Source organism: Vitis riparia, chromosome 5 (assembly GCF_004353265.1).
Source record: "Vitis riparia cultivar Riparia Gloire de Montpellier isolate 1030 chromosome 5, EGFV_Vit.rip_1.0, whole genome shotgun sequence".
NCBI classification, from domain to species: Eukaryota; Viridiplantae; Streptophyta; class Magnoliopsida; order Vitales; family Vitaceae; genus Vitis; species Vitis riparia.
The window spans coordinates 50,505-70,943 of record NC_048435.1 but is presented as its reverse complement, the minus strand read 5'-3'; the positions used below and the strand labels follow the sequence as shown (position 1 = coordinate 70,943).

Here is a 20,439-nt window from a genome sequence, read left to right as displayed (position 1 = left end):
ACATTGCCTCCTCTGGTGCCTCCAATGGAAGAAACAGTTCCTGAAGACCAAGGTTTGCCCCCTGGTGAACCAAGTGCGCGCGCTCTTGTACCGGTGAAGAGGGCACCAATGAAGAAGGCATCCTCCCTGAAGAGGGCACCAATGAAGAAGGTGTTCGCGGAGATGTTTCAACCGGCTCGCGACCTGACGTCTGGACTCAGCGGAAGGCTTCAGGATCGTTTTGAGGAAACCATTGAGGTCAGTTGCTCATCTGCCCAGGAGGTTCATCCGGCGGAGAGCGAGATAGTGATGGTAGAAAAAAATCCAATCGACCCGGTTCCGGTTATGGAGGAGGGTTCGCCCGAAGAGACCCATCCGGAAATCCAGCCGGCCGCGATCGTTGAAGGTCCGGTTCTGAGGGATGAGCCACATCAAAACATCCCGTCAGAGGGGCATCCGGTTGATGATGCAACTTGCACCTCCCCCAGCTCTTTTAGTAGCTATGCGGAGTTGCAAGAGATGCTGAAACAAATTCCCTCTGGCTCAGAGATTACTTTGCCTTCGATGAAGATGTTCGAAGCGGCGGAAATGGTATAACTCATCTCTCCTAAGTTTTAGTTTCATATTGACGTGTCTTTCCCAGGGCTGGTTTTGAATTGATTTGTTTGTGGGTCTTTTTGCAGCTGGTGAGCGGTATTCGCGGCATGGTTCAACATCGCAACCTTTTTACGGACCTGCTGCGGACTGCTGATCACATGAAAGCCTTTGTCTCTCAGCGCGTGAGCAATGAAGATGAATTGCGCTTGAAATTGGAGCGGGTTGAATCCAGTTTATCCGCCACCCGGAGGGCTTCTGAAGAGAGTGCTGAGGCCTTGAAGAAGTCCCAGGATGATAATGAAGCTCTTCGGTTGGAGCTAGCAGAGGTAAAGAGCCTTGAGGAAGCTACAGATGTCCGCCTGTGCGAGGCGGAGGATGAGTCGGCCCAGCTAAGGAGGGAGGTGAGACAGTTCCGGACGGAAGCAGCAATTGAGAAAAAACAAAGAGAAGACTTGCAGTTGTGTTTATCAACGCAAAAAGAAGAGTTGGAGGCTGAATTTGCTGTGCAAAGGCAGGAACTCGAGGCTGAGTTTGCTGCTCACAAAGAGGAGCTCGAGGCGGATTATCAGAAGCAGGTAGACGAGATGTACTTTTTTGGCTACCGTTGCTGCATGAAGAAACACGGTATCAAGCGAGATGTCCCCTCGATTCCCCTGGGTGAGGAGGAAAAACTGCGCCGCAAGCCTTCCCAGTGAAAACTTTTCTTTTTGTAATTTGTACTGCTACTTCTTTTTGTATCCGTTGTCCGGATTTTTTTTGTATAACATTTCACAATTATTAATGAGATATACTTATTCACATTGTTTGCCCATTTTTCTTTCATTGATAATACTGCTTCAAGTTAGTTGCATTCCAAGGTCAAAGTAGAGGGGCTCCACTTAAAGTTCGCAAATGGTATGATCCATTTTCGTTGGCTTTTGACACCATATAAGGACCTTCCCAATTGGCTTGAAATTTTTCGGCTCCTTTCTCAACTGTATCTTCAAAAACTTTTCTAAGTACTAATGAACCTTCCTTGAAAATTCGAGGTCGCACCTTCCTGTTGTAGTACGCAACCGCCTTTTGTTGATATGCGGCCATTCGGATGGATGCTGCTTCTCTTGCCTCATCCGCCCAATCCAAGTGCCTTGCAAGCTTATTGTCTTCATTTCTTTGGCCTTGGATAGCAGTCCGGACTGTTGGCATAGCCACTTCAGTTGGGATGACAACTTCTGTTCCGTATGCAAGGGCAAACGGGGTATTTCCTGTTGGCCTTCCGGGTGTGGTACAGTAGGCCCATAGGACGCCGGGTAGCTCTTCTACCCACTTTCCTTTGGCTTTTTCCAATCGTTTTTTCAACGCACTTAGTAGGGTTTTATTGGTTGCTTCCGCTTGACTGTTGCTTTGGGGGTATCACGGTGTAGAATATAGATTCTTGATGTGAAGTTCTACGCAAAAACTTTTAAAGGCAGAGTTATCAAATTGAGGGCCGTTGTCGGTGACGATTGCTTGAGGAATTCCAAACCGACACACTATATTCTTCCAGACGAACCTTTTGACATCCTTGTCTTTAATACTTGCATAGGCTTCAGCTTCCACCCATTTGCTGAAATAATCGGTAGCAACAAGCAGAAATTTCTTTTGAGCGGGTGCAGTGGGAAAGGGTCCCATGATATCCATCCCCCATTGTGCGAAAGGCCAGGGGCTTGTTACCGAGTTTAACATCTCAGCGGGCATATGCGGGATTGACGCATGTTTTTGGCATTTGTCGCACTTCTTGACATGGATAACTGCGTCCTGCCTCATTGTAGGCCAATAGTATCCTTGTGAATGCGCCCTGTGCGCTAGGGTTCTGCCCCCTGAGTGGTTCCCGCAAACTCCTTCGTGCAGTTCGGATAGAACATACTGGATTTCCGGCTGGATCAAGCATCTAAGGTACGGACCTCCGAAGGATCGTCTGTAGAGATCATCTCTGATCAGGGTAAAGCGAGATGCTTGTATCCGAACTTTGTGCGCATGCTTAAGATTCTCAGGCACTGTCCCCGTTTGTAGGTAGATTCTAATGTCAACCGCCCAATCATCTTCCTTTGGGTTTATAGTGCAGATGTATGGTTCAGCAATGGTGGGAGTGGTTTGAACGTACACCGGTAGCATTGTTGACTCTTTCACGGGAAATGATGCAGCTATTCCTGCCAAGGCGTCAGCCTGTACATTATCCCCCCTTGGGATTTTCTCAATGATCCATTCTTCTAGCCGGTTGAGTGATTCTTGTACTCTCAATGAATATTTGGCCATGCGCTCATCCTTGGTTTCGTACTCTTTTAGTATTTGGCCCACAACAAGCTGGGAGTCACTATGGATTTTGACTTTCGAGGCGTTCAAGGTGGTTGCAAGGTTTAATCCGGATAGGTTGGCCTCATATTCCGCCTCATTGTTTGAAGCGGGAAAATCCAGACGGATGGATTGCTCCAGTTGCTCCCCGGTTGGTGCTTTGAGGAGGAGTCCCACCCCTGATTCGGATGAGCGGGAAGCACCATCAACGTACAGAGACCACCAATCACCCAGTGTTGATTCTTCATCCGGGGCACGTGCTTCAGGCAATTCTGCTATAAAGTCTGCCATGACTTGTCCCTTCAGGGATAATCTAGGTTGACAACCTATCCTATATTCACTCAACTCTATTGCCCATCGTAGCATTCTGCCTGTTATGTCTGGTTTATGTAGAATATTCCTGAGAGGTTGATTGGTGAGCACGGTTATAGGGTGAGCTTGGAAATAGGGACGCAACTTCTGAGCAGCCATGCGTAACGCCAAGGCAGTTTGTTCCATCCTTGAATATCTTGTTTCTGCATCAGCGAGCGCTTTGCTGATAAAATATACGGGTCTTTGCTCTCGAGGTGACAAAGAGCGGAGTAGGACCGCGCTATCAGCCCAGTCAGTAAGTGCCAAATACAGGTATAGTCTTTCCCCAGGTTGCGGGCTACTTAGGATGGGAGGTTGAGAGAGATACCGCTTGATTTCTTCAAATGCTCTTTGGCAGTTCGAAGTCCATCCGGATTTATTGATATTTCTGAGCGCCAGGAAGAAAGACTTCATCTTGTCTGTGAATCGAGCTATGAATCGTCCGAGGGTGACGAGTTTGCCAGTGAGACATTGCAATTGCTTTTTGTTTGTTGGTGCAGGCATGTTGGCGACTGCTTTCACCTGATCTGGATTGACTTCGATTCCTCTTTGGGTAACCATAAATCCCAGAAACTTTCCTGAACTTATTCCGAATGTGCATTTGGCTGGGTTAAGTTTCATGCCATACTTTCTCAATAGGTGAAAAACTTTTTGCAAATGTTGAGTGTGTTCATTTCGAGTTTTGCTTTTGACTACCACATCATCAATGTACACCTCAACAATGTCACCAATCAACGGCTTAAAAATCTTAGTCATTAGCCTCTGATATGTAGCACCGACGTTCTTGAGTCCGAATGGCATGACTCTATAACAGTAGAGTCCATGAGGAGTTATGAAGGAGGTTTTTTCTTCGTCATCTGGAGCCATGGGAATTTGGTGATATCCGGAGAAAGCATCCAAAAAAGATAGCATTTCATGGCCGGATGTTGCATCTACTATTTGATCTATTCGTGGCAGTGGGAAACTATCTTTGGGGCACGCACGCGTCATTGAGATTGGTGTAATCTACGCATACCCGTCATTTTCCTCCCTTCTTAGGGACCACTACTATGTTCGCCAACCACTTCGGATACTCCACCTCCCTTATAAATCTGGCTTCCAATAATTTTTCCATTTCTTCCTGAATGACTTTCTGCCTATCTGGATGGAATCGTCGGATTTTCTGCCGAACGGGCTTGGAAGTGGCTAATACGTTGAGCCTGTGAGATGCGACGTTTGGAAGTATTCCAGGCATATTTGAGTGGGCCCAAGCAAAGATATCACAATTTTATTGGAGCACCTTTTGAAGTTCGAATCTCTTGGCTGATGGTAGGAGGGTACTGACATACGTAAAGCGCTCACCATCTTTTAATATCCGGACGGCCTCTAGCGGGTCCACTGCCGGGGGATCTTTGTCTCCCGGGTGCTGTAACTGCTATTGATCGGAAGTACCTACTTCTTTGGAAGGATGCTCGCAGTTGGTGCTGGATTCAGCCTTGCGAGCGACCTGATAACATTGTCGGGCAGCAAGCTGGCTTCCGTAGAGATTAATTTGTCCATCTTGGGTGATGAAGCTGACCCTCTGATGATATGTGGATGGAATAGCCTTCATTCCATGTAACCATGTACGTCCCAAGATGGCATTGAAAGAGGATAAATCCTCAACCACAGAAAACAAACTGTTTAGGATAACAGGCCCAGCATAAACCGGCAGTATTATATCCCCAAGTGAGGTTGTAGATGACCCATTGAATCCAGACAGGGTTCTTCCAGGATTTTCTAGGTTTGAGGGCTCAAAACCCATTCGTTTGATGACTGCTACCTGCAATAAGTCTGCGGAGCTGCCTGGGTCGATCAAGATTCTTTTTACATCATAGTTTCCCACCCCTATTGTTAGGATGAGAGCGTCTCGGTGTGGCTGCAACACTCGGGATGGATCTGGAGCGGGGAAGACAATGGTTCCATCTATGGGATGGATGCTCCCATTGACCAATCCCGGCCGGACGGGGCTCACGTGTTCTTGAACTGTAGCTGCTCGCAATAGTCTTTGCTTTTTTCTTTTGGAATTGCATTTGTCATCCAAGGGTCCTCCGTATATGTAGTTGATCATTGCTCTAATAGGAGCTGCTGAGGCACTCGGGCCTCGACTATGGGGTGACTCTCCACCTTTAGGCGCTGCTCGGACATATTGCTTCAAGTGTCCAGCTTTTAGGAGCTCCTCTATCATATAACGGAGGCTTATGCACGTTTCAGTTGTGTGCCCATGATCTTTATGGTAATCACACCTTTTGTTACGATCCCTTTCTGAGGGGTTCGATCTTATCGGTACTGGCCACCTGAATCAAGGTAGATTGCGGATTATAGGAAGCAGTTTTTCGCACGATATAGTGAGTGGTGTTCGAATAGGTGGCGGGCGTCGCTCCTCTTGCCCCCTGTTGGATGACCCCGGATGGTTGGGCGCTTTGTAGCTTTTGGTGGCTTCATTTTTAGTAGTCTGGCCAGTCACCAGGACCTGCTGTGTAGCGGCACGGATGTCATCTTCTAACATGGAATATTTACTTGCACGCTGGAATAATTCGTCCATGGTTGTAGGAGGTTTTTTGGCGAGAGACTCAAAGAAGGTAGTTCCTGAGCTTATGCTCCGCTTAAAAATTTGGAGAATTGCGTCAATGCTGTACAATTCGACTTGAAGGACAGCTTGTCCGAAACGCTTCACGAACTCTCTCAACGTTTCGTTTTCTTGCATTTTGAGATTCTGCAGGGTGCTAATATTCTGCTTATGTCTGGCTGAACATAAGTATTGCCCCACAAAAACCTCGGACAAATCTCGAAAATTGTCAATCGAATTCGCGGGCAGTCGGTGAAACCACGATAGAGCCTGGCCTTGTAGGCTGGTTGGGAAAACCTTGCATAATAGCATATCATTCCCTATGTCAAGGGTCATGAGTTGTCAATAATGCATTATGTGATCAAAGGGATCGTTGAACCCATCATATGTGGAGAATTTCGGGACGATGAACCCTCGAGGGGGCTCATATCTAATAATACGCGAGCTGAAAGGCGTGGAAAGCATGTCATCCAGACGCTTGCTTATAGAGCCTGGAGCGGCTGTGTACAAGGGATTTTTACCACTCTGCGCCACTAGGGGGCGGGCGGTATGTCCCTGTAAAGTAGGCGAGCTCGAGGGCTCAGAGCGTACCTCTGGCAATACGGTGGCGTGAGGCCTGTTTTTGTGAGATGTTTGAGGTCCCAGACGCGCATACATGGCGTCAGATAGTTGAGGCCTTTTCTCATGTCGTAATTTGGATGAAACCCGAGTGGAGCCTGAGCTTTCATCTCGCTGGGCACGGTAGGCATGCACTGGGGTTTCGACAGGCCATACTTGATGCGCCTCGAGGGTTGGGCTTGCCTCCCGGGGGAGTGGAGCTCCCTGACTATAATGGGGACCCTGTCTCCACTGATAGTGCTGAGGTTGAGGTGAACTTCGGTTTCTCAAAACATCATTTTCTTCCCTGAGCTTCCTTGTTTCTTGGAACAGAATTTGCATCTGCCGTTCGTTCTCCCACTGTCGTCTTTCCATGGTATCCCGCCATTCAAAGTGACTTCGGCACCTTTGGCTGAAGCTCGACTCCTTGAGGGTGAAGTCATCTTTACAGTTGGAAGGTTTAAGATTTACTAAGAAGAAAAGACGTTTCCCACAGACGGCGCCAATGTTGGTGGCGAAATTCCTCCGCTACAGTGATCGTCAACAGTAGTGAAATCTCGGTCAACACAGAATAGCAATTCCCCTTTCTCCCTGCAAAAAGGTATCCGGACGGGATGTTCGGATTCACCCTCCGATGATTTTGTCAGCCATGGATTAAGAGATCAAGTTATCAGGTTGTTTCTTGAGAGAGTTAACCTTCTTTTCCTCAGGGATAGCCAACTTACCTCCTCCTTGCATGAAGTTTTTTTTTATATAGTGTCAGAAAGTATGGCACCGCTTGGCTAGTGGGACCCATTGTCATGATTGTGGCCCATAGGTAAAGCAATCATGACATTTCTGGTGTCAGAAGGCGGTTGTCAGGAAGGGATTTAGGCGGTGGACGTCGCCGCATTTTATGACTTCTTGAATATCGGGAGTGTGTCAGGAAACTTTGAGAAGATTTGAGAATGTCTTGTCGAATGTATCTTGCATTGATGATGAGTGACAGTTCAGTGGACTTGGTCGTCAGTGTTGTCAGAGTTATCTTCTTGATATGTGGGCAGAAGTGGATCCGGTGAATATGTGAATATTCAACAAGCTATGCTGTCCGGGTGTGCTGTCACTAAAGTAACCGGACATGTCTATCCGGGGAAGTTGAATCGTCTTCCCTTTCCCATCCGGTGGAAGATGCCGGATGAGATATATTTGGAGAAGGTGGACCGTCGTCCAGATCCGGATATGAGATATTCGGATAGAGTGGAATGTTACCCGGGTATAATGGCGGCTGTGAGACATCCTTGGTGGAATGAACGATGATTCCTTCGTCCGGGTGGAACCAGCAGTGCTACGTGTCGCAGGGGGATCGTCCGCGTGGCCAAAAGGGAGAGAGACGCGTGACACTTTTTGGTGGGGATCCCACAATGTTCATCTTGAAACACCTTATCCCAATTTTCCTTTGGTTTTTTTATGTGGAGTTTGAATAGGTTTCAAATTTAAAAAATAAGGGATGTCAAAGTATTATGCGGGATCTAATTTTTCAATAACAGATAATTTTTTATTGCTAAAATATCGGATGTTTATTAAAGTTGAAAAAGGGGAAGGAAAATGAAACTGCACAATAAGAAAATAGGATGAGCTTTGTTTAAACACCCTATATGTAGTCGTAAATGGGTTCAATAATTTCGGAGGGCTGAGAATAATAATTTATCTTCCGAGAGGTAAAAAATGAGTAAAAATCAGTTGTATAGGTGTGGTAAGCAAGGTTTTCTGTAACCACAAGGACAAAGGTTCAGATCCTCGTAAACAAAGGTTCAAATCTATGGGGGCATTTGCTCCCTCAGCATTAGCCGGCTCCGCCCCCCGCCCCTGCTAACATTCCTTTTTCTTCTCTTTTCTTAAAAATCTTGATTTTGATTGTGAAAAGTTTGAGAAAAAGAACGGAACAAAGAAAATAAGGGGGAAAAAAATGAAGGTCGATAATCTAACGTAAGTGTTTTCTAATCCTGGTAAAATGCAACAACACAAGTGAACCGGGTTATCTCTAACTTATGCTCTGCACATTGGAAATCCAGTAGTAACCAGTAAAGAGACGAAGTTCCCAATTCATAAGAAGTTTTCAGAGTATGCTTTCTCATTATCCTCTTTCTTTCATGTTTCATACTTACCAGATTCCAGCGCTGAAATTTCATGGGTTTTCCTGTTTTTCTGGTTTGCTATTAGTGTCAAAGTTCGAACTTCAATTTGCTTGGAGAGGAATAGCAGATATTTTATTGATATTCAACAAGTGTGGTATGGAAATATTTTTACATAGTGATATTCTTCAACTGGAACATTGTTATTGCCATCAATCATATTATGCTTCACATCCTCTTCCTCCTTTATGTTTGTATACCAGCTTTTTACATGGTGTAGTGACCCAAATCAAGCAAATGCCCCTTTACCAACATTTTCTCTTTCAACTTTGGATGAAGAATGTGAAAGAAATACTGGGTGCTCTGCTAGAGTGGGATCCAGCCCTGTCAATGGTGGGATTGGGGTGAGGATTATCAAAGAATTGAACAAGCTAGAGTGCAGAATGCTAGGGCTAATTGGGTCAAATGCACACACACCTTGATTAGCCCCATTTCGGTGCCACATAGGACAATGTCATTGGCAGTGAGGAGGCTTGTTATTCTGCTGCCTGCTGATAACCTCCCTGCTTTCTGCTGTGTCCCCCTCAACCATATCTGGTTCCTCATTGTATATTAGTAACCGGTAGACAAGGATGTTCAACAACATGGGAGAAATGTAACCTACTGGTTTAGGTACTAGTGATAAAAATCTGTGCATAATTGTAAACATATAATTTTGTTAATGTAACCAGGTCCCTGCCTACCCTGGATCAATATTACCAATTGTAGCCTCTCAATGGATAAATAAATCAATCACCTGAAGGATACTTGTTGATGAGCTGCCGTTTAAGTATATGAAGTCTTCTACAATTCCCATTGCAAGCGCACTTGCTCCTTTATCAGGTACCATGGACATCTGAGGCTTGCTGTGCCTTTTCCATTCCTGCACCATTCCTCCAATTTGAAAAAGTTCTGTCAAAGTCTGTGCATTCATAATTAAGAGTTCTTACCTTGAAATTTGAACCCTCGACAATATCACTTGCACTATAAAGCCAATCTTTGTATACAACAATTGAATTGATGGGCCTGTTTTGCATCCTCCAACTCTTTGCTGGTGCTCTGATCTCTTGCTCACGAGTTCTTGTTATGGCTACCTCCTAGATACAGTGATAAATCAGTTATGGTTTTGATTGGTGTGAGAGTTTTGTGTCAGACAAGACCCTTAAACCAACCTGTATGCTTGAATCCATGCAACCTATATAAAGCCTTCCTTGAACCACCCTTACGCATTTCACATGTTTACTCTTGCAAATGTCTTTGGCTTTTCGTGATGCATCAAACACCTGAAAAACATATCATTTATTAATTTTATGCTGATGATCTGAAAACTGATCTGCTGGTGGGTTAAAGCTTTGATATTTCCATCATAGTGTCATTATTCTTGAATATCTGCATATACATAATTGCACACACACACGTATTGAAAGACAGCATAATATGACCATCTCCTGAATATTTAGTGACAGCTCAAAGAATTTGGCATTATTATTTCTACTACCTTCACTCCATGGCCATGGGTAACTGTAAAAATCAGTTGGCCATGAGTATCTAGATTCTGAACTGGTTCCTTCGTTGATATTACTTCAGTGCATTCCATTTTCCTTTTGACCATTTGCCAGACCTGTAGAAGGAAGAATAGCGCAGTTCGAAAGTTAGTTCGGTTCTTTTTTGTCATTCACCCAATTAGAAAAAAGAAAGAGATCAGTAATGTTAAATGTTTTATGTACTCTGATGGTTTTATCAGCAGATCCACTTAGAAGGCTGTCCCCTGGTTCAAAATGTGAAAAACATGTCACAGCCTTTCTGTGCTCCTTAATATCCAATACTAGAGTGGCTGATTGCCCCTTGATGTCCCACACCTATTCAATTCACAAACACGTTGTAAGTTTTTCACTGTTTTTCTCACAGTTACAGATTTCCCTTTTATTTCAGATGTGGGGCTTCTTGCAGTTAATGCCTCATGTCTATATTACTTATCAAGTAAGCCCAAGCTCTAGAATTAGTTTTCTTACCATTTTCAATGCCAAGAAACATTACGTTTAAGTTATTAGCCTACAATGACCAAAAACAGGATTCTTAAGTATGAAGTGCATGATACTGTCTCATACCTTAATTGAACCATCAGAGTATCCACTGCAAAGTTGTCCCCTGTAGTAGATGAGAGCAGTTACAGCTCCACTGCATTTGCGGCCCATCTCCAGAATTTGTGTGTGAACACAAGATATACGCTGCTCTTAGCGTCACAACAAAATGGGCAAGGCAGTAAATGAATATTTGTCACCGGTGGTTGAAATTGAATGTAATTAACAGATACATTAAGATATTACTGACATGCTATCATATTGGCCATCTCTTATGCCAAAATTACTAGATGTATAACACAAATTGACCTTTACTTTCTGCCACACGTCAATTTGGCTGTCAAGTTATAGCTTTTTCTAGATATACCTGTTTGACTATTTCTCTTTTTTTGTTTTTGTTTTTTTGTTTTTTTGTTTTTTGTTTTTGTTTTTGTTTTTTGTTTTTGTTTGAGCAACTGCATTAGTTTATATTGCTATGTTGGATACCTATTTTCTCTAACTAGTGGCAATTTAGTATCATCACCCATTAAGATGTGTCTGCTCCTTGTTATTGGAGTTGACACATCTGACATCTCTCCTTTTCTCTACTCCTAACATTGGTGGCTTTATTCATTCTTAGTTAAACATGCATATGATGGGAGGATTAATCGTTGTTCTACAGCTCAGTTTCCTCATTTGAACACATGCATCCTTCTGAAAGTGATATTCTTCACCAGTATGGTTGGATATTTGAAAAAAGATTCATGATTGGGAGGCAAGGTACCACATAAAATGAGTGTTACAATTGCATAGATGATACCATTTCTGGGAAAAAGGAGGGTTGGACCTGTTAGTGGCCCTTCTACAACTTGTGAAATCCCTTATGCATAAATTCTTATGCATCATGTTGATTCTAACAGGATTCATGTAGGAGGGCTAAGGCATTTCTGTAGTTATTATAGGAAAAGAAAATGGTGCTTTACATCTGGACAAATTTGACAATGAAATTGAAGGCATAAAGGACTCCTGCTTAAAAAGAAAAAAAATCGTAGCAGATTGAAACTTGAATTGTGCTGGATGACTTACCGATTTACAGGGCAGGAAATAATTAGCTATTTTCAGTAACTCCTCTGCCATCCAGGTTATGTTTGAAAGGCGTCCCAGTGATTCCCGAACTCCTTCTGAGAAATGTATTAGCTTTTGCATTCCTGCACATAGAAAATCCATCTATGGAAACTGCATGGTTCACTACTCTGTTCACTCATGATCCTAAATAGGTGACAAAACAATGATTTAGTCTCACTGCATAAGGGCTTATGATTTAGTCGGTGAGATTAGGTATCTAGCTGTTCAGTCAAGTTTATCATGCACAAGCCTCTTACATCAATTAATGAAGAGCTGGTAGCATTTCCATTTTAGTAATGAATTCTACATTTTCTTCTCTGGCTGTTTTTTTTTTGCATATTTTCTGATATCAGGGATTTTCTCAGGACAATCTATGAAATTTAACCATTCTATTTTGTTTTCCATGGCATTCAAGATGCTGATTAAGGAATCTTACGGAGAAAATCAAAATAACTCATTACAGAAATGTTGGGGTAGTCACCAACATGAATAATCATATTTAAGCGTATATATAATCACTGTTAATATATTCAGTGATTGACGCTAGGCACCCAGGGTCAAGTTCCAACTTGCAACAGATTTATCATTCTTATTTATTTATTCTTTGTTCTTTGTGTTCATGTATCACAGTTTTTACTTGGATAATTTTTAAAGTATGCATTACCTTTACCAGATGCATAGTTATAAATGCATAGACATGCTAGAAGTCTTTCTTCAAGATCCAATCCAGGGTGCAAAAATTGCTCAATTCCACTCAATAAGATCTCACACGCAGAATATCTCAGCTCATTTGGGCTCGTTGCAATTTCATATCCAAGCCATGCAATAGCTGTGAGACAGTCCCGAGAAACCCTCCTTACCTTGCTCTTTAGACCCTTCTCCAAAGCATGGAAAAGAGGAATTCCACCTTTGATGATGCTTCTTCCAATCTTGCTGCACCAAGTGTCAGTGCCAGTATCCTGCAAGTAAATGCCATTTCTTTGTCATCTGTATAATTTTTAATTTGTTACTAAGGCAATGCTATAGATAGTAGTTATGAACTGCACATCTGAAGTTTTCACCCTTTCTCACCTGTAGGCTCTGATCCAACCAGTCAAAGTTTCTTATCATATTCCTGTGGTACAATGAGGTCAGACCTGCTTTCTTTACCAACCATGCTACTGTATATGGTTCTCCTGTCCAAGAATAGGTTCCACCAAGATTTGACAAAATGAATGCAGATAATATCTGTGTAGCAGAGTTCTCTTCACACACCATTGACTCAAGGAGGACCTCCATAGCCTCTTCCCTAAACATGCTTCTGCCAGATGAGTCTTCCTGCCAATATTCATCGTTTGTTACTGTTAATTAAATCTTGTTCTCCTAATATTTATTCTAGAATACTGCATACATGGTGTAATGTAATCTTATTTCCTTATATTGCTATTGACAAAGTATGCCACATTTTTATGTCTTCTTACCCAAAATATGGATCTATTTCTTTTCTTTCAGTTGTTGTATCAAACGCTTCAATACGTAAGTTATAGCTGTAGAAGCCAAACGTAAGTCTGCTTATTTCACTCATCCTGTGGCTGTTTTTAGTATCACTGCACATGAAGTAGATCCTTTGCTGGAAAATATTTTGCTAGGTTGATTATCAACATGATTTTCACTTCAAGGTTATAGTTTCTAATATTAATTGTTATGATCTTAGTAATCTCCAATGCTTTGAGTTTTACAATTTTCTTTCTCTTGTTGAGATAAATGACTATTTAAAGAACCAAAGCTAGTATGCTGAAGTCTACAGATTGAACTTAGATAAATAAAAGGATTTTCCTAAGGATCCCATAATTTGGTAAGGACCATTTCATCATCTGTAACCTATAAAAATACTATGATTTTTAAAATATTAAACATACCAGCTGGTCTAATTGAAGCAACAAATTTGCTGCCAGAAGTTGGTGCTCAGCTTGTGATTGTTGGAGGCAGGGCAGTAATATGTGCATAATATTAATACTTCCTTCTTTTTTCATCTGCTGCAAGACACTGATTGCCGATGACCTGACAGAAATCAGAAATGAATGTCAGAAGACCATCATAAGAATGGGATCTTGTGCTGAGAATTTTTGCAACTTAGGATTCTGAAAAAATTATTAAACAATGTACCATCTAATATTCTCACAAGGAGAAGAGATGCATTAAAATTTGAAGCCTTTTTTATGTATGTGACTAAATTCATTCTAGTTCACTAACAAAGTAATAATCACATCCACTTGAAGAGGTTATTTTAGGTATAACAGTGGCAGTGAAATCTCAGGGACATTGGTTCATATGCTGTAAGGAGGTACACTAAGCTCTTCTTGTCACAGTACAAGTAGGCTTTTGTGTTCTATGATTTGTCTCTGAAAGTATACATTAAATAAATGTGAAGTGATGAGACTAAAGCCATTACTCATACCGCGGCATGCGAAGGATTTCATGAAAGAATTCAAGCGCAATGAGCTTGACACGCCTCTCGTTACTTCTTAGGAGATAGATAAATGGAGCCATAGGAGTAAATTGTGATATATAGTTTCTGCATTGTCCGTCAAACTGCATACATTTTACAAGAATAGTGGCCAACGGGATAAGCTCTTCCAGATTATTATTTCTTGCAACATCCAGGAGTCCTGAAAGAACTTGGGGTGAACTGATTTCAGCCAAATGCATGCTATTTGTAGCATAGTCAAATGCAGTTATTAATGCTTCAATAATCATCAATGATGCTGCAGGAGGTGTCGGAAGTGATGCTGGGCCACCCACATAATTGTTTGAAGTGCACACAACATTCATCAGTGTTGGTAAAAGTTCTAAAGTTTTAATTTCTGTGGGAGAAGGATTTATTAAGTAGATAAGAGTAGCAGCCTCAAACGCATTTCTTTTTAGAGCATTTGCCAAATGGCCCAACTGTAAACCCTTCTTCTTGATGTCATCTATAACTGACTTGTTCCCTGCAATGATAGTCAAGAGAATAGACACTGATGCCCTCACGACTCCCTCTTTTTTGGAAGTTGAAATAGAACTCAGCAGTTGATCCAGTATGGCATCCTTTAAAAGAGTGTATTTTACCCCTGTTTTATTGGTCAGCATTTCATATATGGTTGTAACTTCCACAGTCGAATCTTCATCATATTTTCCTTGTCCTTCTGAAAACCATAATTTTGAAATTGCTTTGTCAAGTGCCCTCAATAGTTCTCCATGGGAATCTTTTTCTGGATGTAAACAAACTTCATGTAAGTTCTGTCGCCTGCTTGAGTTATGTTTTTTTCTTGCATCATTTCCTTGGTTGTGCTCCATCTGTGCGAACATATAATTCTGCAGAGATGTAGCTGCTAGACAATCCAATATCTGTAAGTCATCTGGCTCTAATCTCCTCCAAGTTGTCTCTTCTTGTGCATGGCAAGTCCAGAGGGTATGTGATTTCTCATCTCCAAGTTCCAAAATCGATAGATTTAAATCATTGAAGGACCTGGAAAATCTGCCAGAAAATAACTTCTTGATATTTGCTTCATTGGTTTCTTCATGCAGTGGTGGGAAAGATGTTGATATGCAGCGAGAGTTCTGGAACCTCCTGTATTGAATTTAGAAACATAAGAATAATTCTGTTATAAAGCTCTCTATGCCAGGTTTTTAAATATCAAATAAAGATGATAGTCTATAATGATTATGGACCAAACTGATCAGAAATTTCCATCCATCCTTGATCTGCTTTTATTCTTGCAGCTTCCATTGAGCTTTGAGTCTCATCTGCATATGCCTGATTCAGAAAGAGAAGAATAGGAGTCATGGAATAAATTTTTTGATAAATCGGGCATATGGCAAAATGAGCATTCATGATGCTTGTCTTTGTTACTTTTGTCTCAGTTTCTAACTCCTGGTTTATATGTTGTTTGTGAAGAATTACCTCTGAATCACCATCTGCAGAATCATTGTCATTGAAAGAATCATCAGAAGTTGGTGTATCTGATTGGGATTCCATTAACATATCCTGAAGGCATTTGATATTTGAACTCCTTTTGATATCTTGTCTGCTAACCTGGTCTGAATTGTTAAGAGCTTTCCTATAATCTTGAATCTCTGCATTGTCCCTGGATGCCTTAGCTTTGTCTCCTGTGCTGTCAATTATACTTTCTTGAGGATCAAGTGGATGCACCTTCTGGAACTGCATTGATTTTTATTATGGCTTATACAATGAGAACTTACACCTTCTATTGGTGGATTTGTGGTTAAAAAATAAAATATTGAAATTATGATATAGGACATGGTGTCTGAAATTTTGCTCACTGGTAAAGTAATGAGTGGAACTAGAGGGAAATGAATCTAAGTTATGGCTTACATTACGATAAGTTTGCAAGGAGGTGTTTCCATGTGCAATTGAACTTGAAGATTTAGTGCTGCTAGACTTCCCATACCTGTTCATGAAGAGCGGAAGATATTGAGATATTGCAGGAAAGGTTCCGGTTCTGCTTGAACAAAAATGTATCAGTAGATTTCTGTAATTCAAGTGAATAGTGACGATAAAAGAGGGAAATGACATCTGTGGAAAGTTGTAAGATACTATTCTGTAGTTCCCAGCAAATAAAGATATTTTCTTGGTCATTTGGGTATATAGCTGCAAACGGATGACAGAATGATCTATCCCATTATTTCAAAAGAATGATACTTTAGTTTCTTGTTGCTCTTTGCTAGGTTAGGATTGACGGTATGTTGAAATGGGGACCAACTTAGAATTTCTTTCATTCAGGACAAGAAAATGAAAATTTTGTGTGTAACATACTGGAAAGTTATCTACCCTTAATGCTGTTATTGCATTATATGTATACATGCACCTTTTCATGTTATTTGGGTCTTACATTTAGATCTAAACTTCTAATTAAAGAAACCAGGGGCAAGGGACTGAGTTGCTCAACTGGTTTGTAAGGGCCTCTTTTGTAGTTAATTATAATTTAGAAGTTTAAAAACTGTTCCAATTGTTAAGTTTGATGTGCATTAGAAAATTGTCGATTCTGCTAAATCTTGCATCTTTCCATGCCCTGGTTTTGTATAGATTCCTGAATTTTGAACTCCCAAATCTCATGAATTTTGAACTCCCAAATCTCATGTTGCAGCTATAAGACTGTTTTTTAAGTTGTTTTTCTACATAATTCATGAAGGGAACCAAAGGAAAACTTACATGGAATTATATGGTGATTGATCAACAGGGGAAAGAATATCATTGTATCCGCCAGGTCTTTGAGGGGTCTCGCCATATTGCACGACCTGATAGTACATCAACCAGCTCTTGTATCTCTTTGCTGTCTCTCTTATTGCTTCACCAGGCTTACCCTCATCGGAATTCATGAGAGAGACTGACCTAAAGCTTCTTCCACCCACATTTTGCCTCTCTGAGATAGAGTGTGTAAGAAAGAGATTCTCGCAAAGTCCAGGTGCAAATTCTGTCTGGATTAGCCTTGGAGAAACCATCAAAGCTTGGAGAAAATGCAGTGCCACCTGCCACTCATCTCTTTGGAGTTTTCTAACAATAGAGAGGTAAAAGTAGGAGCAACAAACTATGTATTGGTTTGAGATTCCTCCTGTGGTTCCTTGCTCATCAAGCAATGCTGGGACTTGAAGCATTTGTTCTGAATTCTTTAGCCGGGAGGTTTTCTCCTCAGGCCATTTAGCCCGAATTGCTGCTTCAACACTCTCAATGCCCCAGTAAAGATTTGATATAACCGAGTGCTCTGAGAACTCAAAGAACTCCTGCTTTTGAATCCTGAGCTTTAAGCTGCATCTCAATTTTAAAGACTTCCTGGTCTCATTGTTGGCCAAGAATTCATGTATGTGGTGATTGACTGAAACAACGAGTGCCCTTATGGATTGAAGGTCCAGCCTCTCATGATCATGAGTTGAAGCCAAGGAAGAGAAAGAAGAAGAGATGGAAGCCATGCTAGTTGGAGAACTGTTGGTTTCATGAGAAAGAGAGTACCATTTTGAGGATAAGAGTCATGGGCAAGTGTTGCTGAACATTGGAGGAATGGAACATTTGCTCGTGACTGTTTCAGCCAAATTCCAAACTTCACTGGTCCCTCTCTTCTTCATTTTGCGCCTACAGACAAACTACCAGCCATTGCCTTCATCAATGGAGGGAGAAGATATGAAAGATAACAAACATTCTCGTGCTTTTATCTCAAAAGTTATCAATGTGAGCTACCAAAATGCACTTCCTTTATATTTTTTGCCCCCTGTTTATTATTCTTCTTTTATGTTTATATCCTTTAGAGAACTCTTCATGACAGAGATCAAGATTATGGTAACACAGTTAACAACATCCCCCTATATTGAGTTCTATGATTTGTATATTTGTGCATATAAGTCTTAAGAAGTGTGCATATTGACTTGTCAGAGATGTATGGATTGCCATTTTTTTTTTCATCTTGGTCAGTTCACCATAGCAAAGTCCTTAAAATGTAATCAACGAACTCTACAGGCTCAATTTCCAACCTCAGGTTAAGATTTCTTATGTAGCCTCACAAATCGTGGGTCCCTGCCCCGGTTGAATCAACATGCTGCTGCATTTTGTTTGTTCTGATCAGGGCCAATTATGCTGGCCTTCTTGTGGCTGTCATTAAAGGGACTCGACCCATAGCAGCAGAACCCTATGCTACAGAGTAGTCTCTCTTTTTGTCAATGAAGTCAACCCAAATCATTGTATTGGTTAAACCAGTAGAATCAACCTGGACACTGTAAAAATTCCATTCCACCCTCTAGCCCCCAACACCCCCTTGCCAAACAAAATATATAAATAAATAAATAAATAAAGATACAGCCATTGTTTTTTCCTCAGCATAAATGACTGAATGGTCAAGATTGGCATCTCCAGTAGGTCCTTGGAACAGATGGGGTTGGACCCACTGTCTGTCACGAGCACAAAACTCCACAAACTGTAGGTGTTGTACGCATTAGATCAAAATCACATGTTGCCACACCAGTAGCACCCACTGAAAGAGACACCCATCTTCTCTACAAGCCTAACAAAATGGCCCAAGTCCATCTTTTCTGAAAATCATTCCATTAGGCACACACTAGTACCAAATGGCATTGGGAAAGAGCTGGTGATGGCCCTCCACGAAGCATCCTAGATTTGTAGTTTTGCTTGCATGTGCTTGTAATTAAGCAAGAAGTGAGCACTTTTTAACTGTGTTTTGTTTGAACTTTGCTAGATGAAGCTGACTTTCTTGCCTGCTTGGGTGTTGTATTACATCAAATCACTGAATCAGATTGCCTAGTTTACTGTTTTTGTGAAGCTAGGCCTGCTCTTGAATAGGCATCAGAAGACAAAACAGCGCTATCGATGATGGACAATGATTAATGGAGCTTGAGCTTCACAAAAGTTTGAGATGTCCAAACAGTTGGATTCTCACTTAAGCTTGGCATGTGAGACAATAGAACTTTCGCCAGAAAATGAGGTCCGTGAGAACCAATGGGGGTTGCTCAAGCTTTTCAAAGTACACATCTGCGATGGGTTCATTTCCTTCTTATTCAAGTTCTATATCCCACCAACTATTTGAGCTTTGGTTGTTGGACCCTTCATGATATTGGAAAGAAGCTGTCTTGTAAGAAATTTTTTGTGTTCCGTTTCAAGGATGGTTTCGTTGTTACCATTTTGAAGTTTATAACAAAGGATTTCAAAATTTATTTATTTATGTCCCATTTAAGATGTTTTCTTTAACACCTCATGGGGATGATTGATAGAAAAGAAAAGAACTAATTTGAATAATAATAATAATAATTAATTATTATTATGCACCATTAAACATATTATTTTGGGTTTATTACACTTTACCCTCAATTTATATCGTATTTTGCACATTGTCTTATCGAGTTCAAAGTCGAGCAATGTACCTTTCAAGCTTTGAAATTGCATACAATGTACATTTTTGGAGTTATGACGTTACATTTTTTGACGGAATAACGAGGACAAAATGATCATTTTTTTTAATGAGGGTAAAAGTGACATTTCATGTTAAAACACCAAAACTGTAACCTAACCCTCCTTCATTCCTTCCTTTTCCATAAACCACATTTTCTCAACAACCAAATAAGCTTGATCAAAATACTTTCCCAAAAAACCTTTCACAATCCATAACCTGGCCCTTAACCAAAAAGAAAAAAAAAGAAAAATCATTGGAATGTATGTCCAAAAATTATGTCAAACACAAGCACAAATCCAAATGAAACCGAGAGAAATCAAATTGTAATAGATTGTGGAAGCAATGAATGAAAAATAAGGATGTCCAACAAAAACAAAGGGAAAAAGAAATGCCATAACAAACAAGTTTTCCCAAATTTCCCTCACATTTTCCCTAACTTTTTTGAAACATCAAAATGAAATCTTATTCTAAAACAACAAATTGAAGCATTACATTAAGATTTTCATCTATCTTCTTCGCCGAGTTTTAAAAAAAATTTCCAATTTTTCTTCAAATTTTCTAAAACATCAAAATGAAACTCTAACCCTAACCCTTTTTGTTAAGATTTTTCTAGCCAAGACAAAAAAAATATAGTTGAACTTTGTCTTCTCTTCAATGCTTGCATGAGATTTTAGGGTTTCAATTGTAATTTGAAGATTTAGCAAGAGGAATGACAAGAAGAGGAGAATGAACTACGAGGAAGAGGAGAGGGC

At 41.1% G+C, this 20,439-nt stretch overlaps 3 protein-coding genes and 3 long non-coding RNA genes across 9 annotated transcripts; 3 read left to right on the top strand and 3 right to left on the bottom strand.

The window, feature by feature from the left end:
• Nucleotides 1-1,434: 1,434 nt before the first annotated feature.
• On the bottom strand, nt 1,435-4,104 carry LOC117914419. Its single transcript, XM_034829767.1, has 2 exons — nt 2,108-4,104; nt 1,435-1,957 (listed from the first exon to the last, which is right to left on the bottom strand). The coding sequence occupies exons 1-2, from the start codon at nt 4,102-4,104 to the stop codon at nt 1,435-1,437; spliced, it is 2,520 nt and encodes an 839-aa protein (XP_034685658.1).
• A 547-nt stretch (nt 4,105-4,651) lies between these two features.
• On the bottom strand, nt 4,652-6,796 carry LOC117914418. Its single transcript, XM_034829766.1, has 3 exons — nt 6,265-6,796; nt 5,646-6,003; nt 4,652-5,552 (listed from the first exon to the last, which is right to left on the bottom strand). The coding sequence occupies exons 1-3, from the start codon at nt 6,794-6,796 to the stop codon at nt 4,652-4,654; spliced, it is 1,791 nt and encodes a 596-aa protein (XP_034685657.1).
• Nucleotides 6,797-8,112: 1,316 nt separating this feature from the next.
• Nucleotides 8,113-9,294, top strand: LOC117914493. The gene is made up of 2 exons (XR_004651285.1): nt 8,113-8,521; nt 8,621-9,294. It is a non-coding gene; the product is annotated as an uncharacterized LOC117914493 (long non-coding RNA).
• On the bottom strand, nt 8,646-17,924 carry LOC117914492 (putative E3 ubiquitin-protein ligase LIN-1). 4 transcript variants are annotated; one of them, XM_034829834.1, is made up of 17 exons: nt 16,948-17,923; nt 16,111-16,237; nt 15,679-15,936; nt 15,452-15,531; nt 14,194-15,345; nt 13,655-13,796; nt 12,828-13,073; nt 12,421-12,715; nt 11,718-11,839; nt 10,680-10,799; nt 10,299-10,430; nt 10,070-10,192; nt 9,744-9,854; nt 9,522-9,668; nt 9,329-9,454; nt 9,010-9,126; nt 8,646-8,916 (listed from the first exon to the last, which is right to left on the bottom strand). In XM_034829834.1, exons 1-17 carry the CDS (start codon nt 17,700-17,702, stop codon nt 8,899-8,901), a joined length of 4,071 nt encoding a protein of 1,356 aa, XP_034685725.1. In that variant the 5' UTR covers nt 17,703-17,923; the 3' UTR covers nt 8,646-8,898. The 4 variants fall into 4 exon arrangements, with proteins under 4 accessions (XP_034685725.1, XP_034685727.1, XP_034685726.1 ...); XM_034829836.1 differs by having other exon boundaries at nt 9,010-9,135; nt 9,340-9,454; XM_034829835.1 differs by having other exon boundaries at nt 16,111-16,186.
• LOC117914494 lies at nt 12,588-17,054 on the top strand. Its single transcript, XR_004651286.1, has 3 exons — nt 12,588-12,721; nt 12,834-13,297; nt 16,976-17,054. It is a non-coding gene; the product is annotated as an uncharacterized LOC117914494 (long non-coding RNA).
• Nucleotides 17,876-19,466, top strand: LOC117914495. Its single transcript, XR_004651287.1, has 2 exons — nt 17,876-17,958; nt 18,977-19,466. It is a non-coding gene; the product is annotated as an uncharacterized LOC117914495 (long non-coding RNA).
• The last annotated feature ends 973 nt before the right edge of the window (nt 19,467-20,439 follow it).

What these genes read in the sequence shown, in the direction of transcription:
- LOC117914418 (XM_034829766.1), bottom strand. Translation starts at nt 6,796, where the DNA reads ATGGAAAGACGACAGTGGGAGAACGAACGGCAGATGCAAATTCTGTTC. An exon ending in TTCCACGCCTTTCAGCTCGC is followed by an intron (nt 6,004 to 6,264) that starts GTATTATTAGAT and finishes ACTTATGTTCAG; the next exon opens with CCAGACATAAGCAGAATATT. An exon ending in CCGGGGTCATCCAACAGGGG is followed by an intron (nt 5,553 to 5,645) that starts GCAAGAGGAGCG and finishes ACCTTGATTCAG; the next exon opens with GTGGCCAGTACCGATAAGAT.
- LOC117914492 (XM_034829834.1), bottom strand. Translation starts at nt 17,702, where the DNA reads ATGGCTTCCATCTCTTCTTCTTTCTCTTCCTTGGCTTCAACTCATGAT. An exon ending in GGTTGGATCAGAGCCTACAG is followed by an intron (nt 12,716 to 12,827) that starts GTGAGAAAGGGT and finishes ATTTACTTGCAG; the next exon opens with GATACTGGCACTGACACTTG. An exon ending in CATCAACAAGTATCCTTCAG is followed by an intron (nt 9,127 to 9,328) that starts GTGATTGATTTA and finishes ATGAGGAACCAG; the next exon opens with ATATGGTTGAGGGGGACACA.
- LOC117914419 (XM_034829767.1), bottom strand. Translation starts at nt 4,104, where the DNA reads ATGGCTCCAGATGACGAAGAAAAAACCTCCTTCATAACTCCTCATGGA. An exon ending in AAAGACAAGGATGTCAAAAG is followed by an intron (nt 1,958 to 2,107) that starts GTTCGTCTGGAA and finishes ATACCCCCAAAG; the next exon opens with CAACAGTCAAGCGGAAGCAA.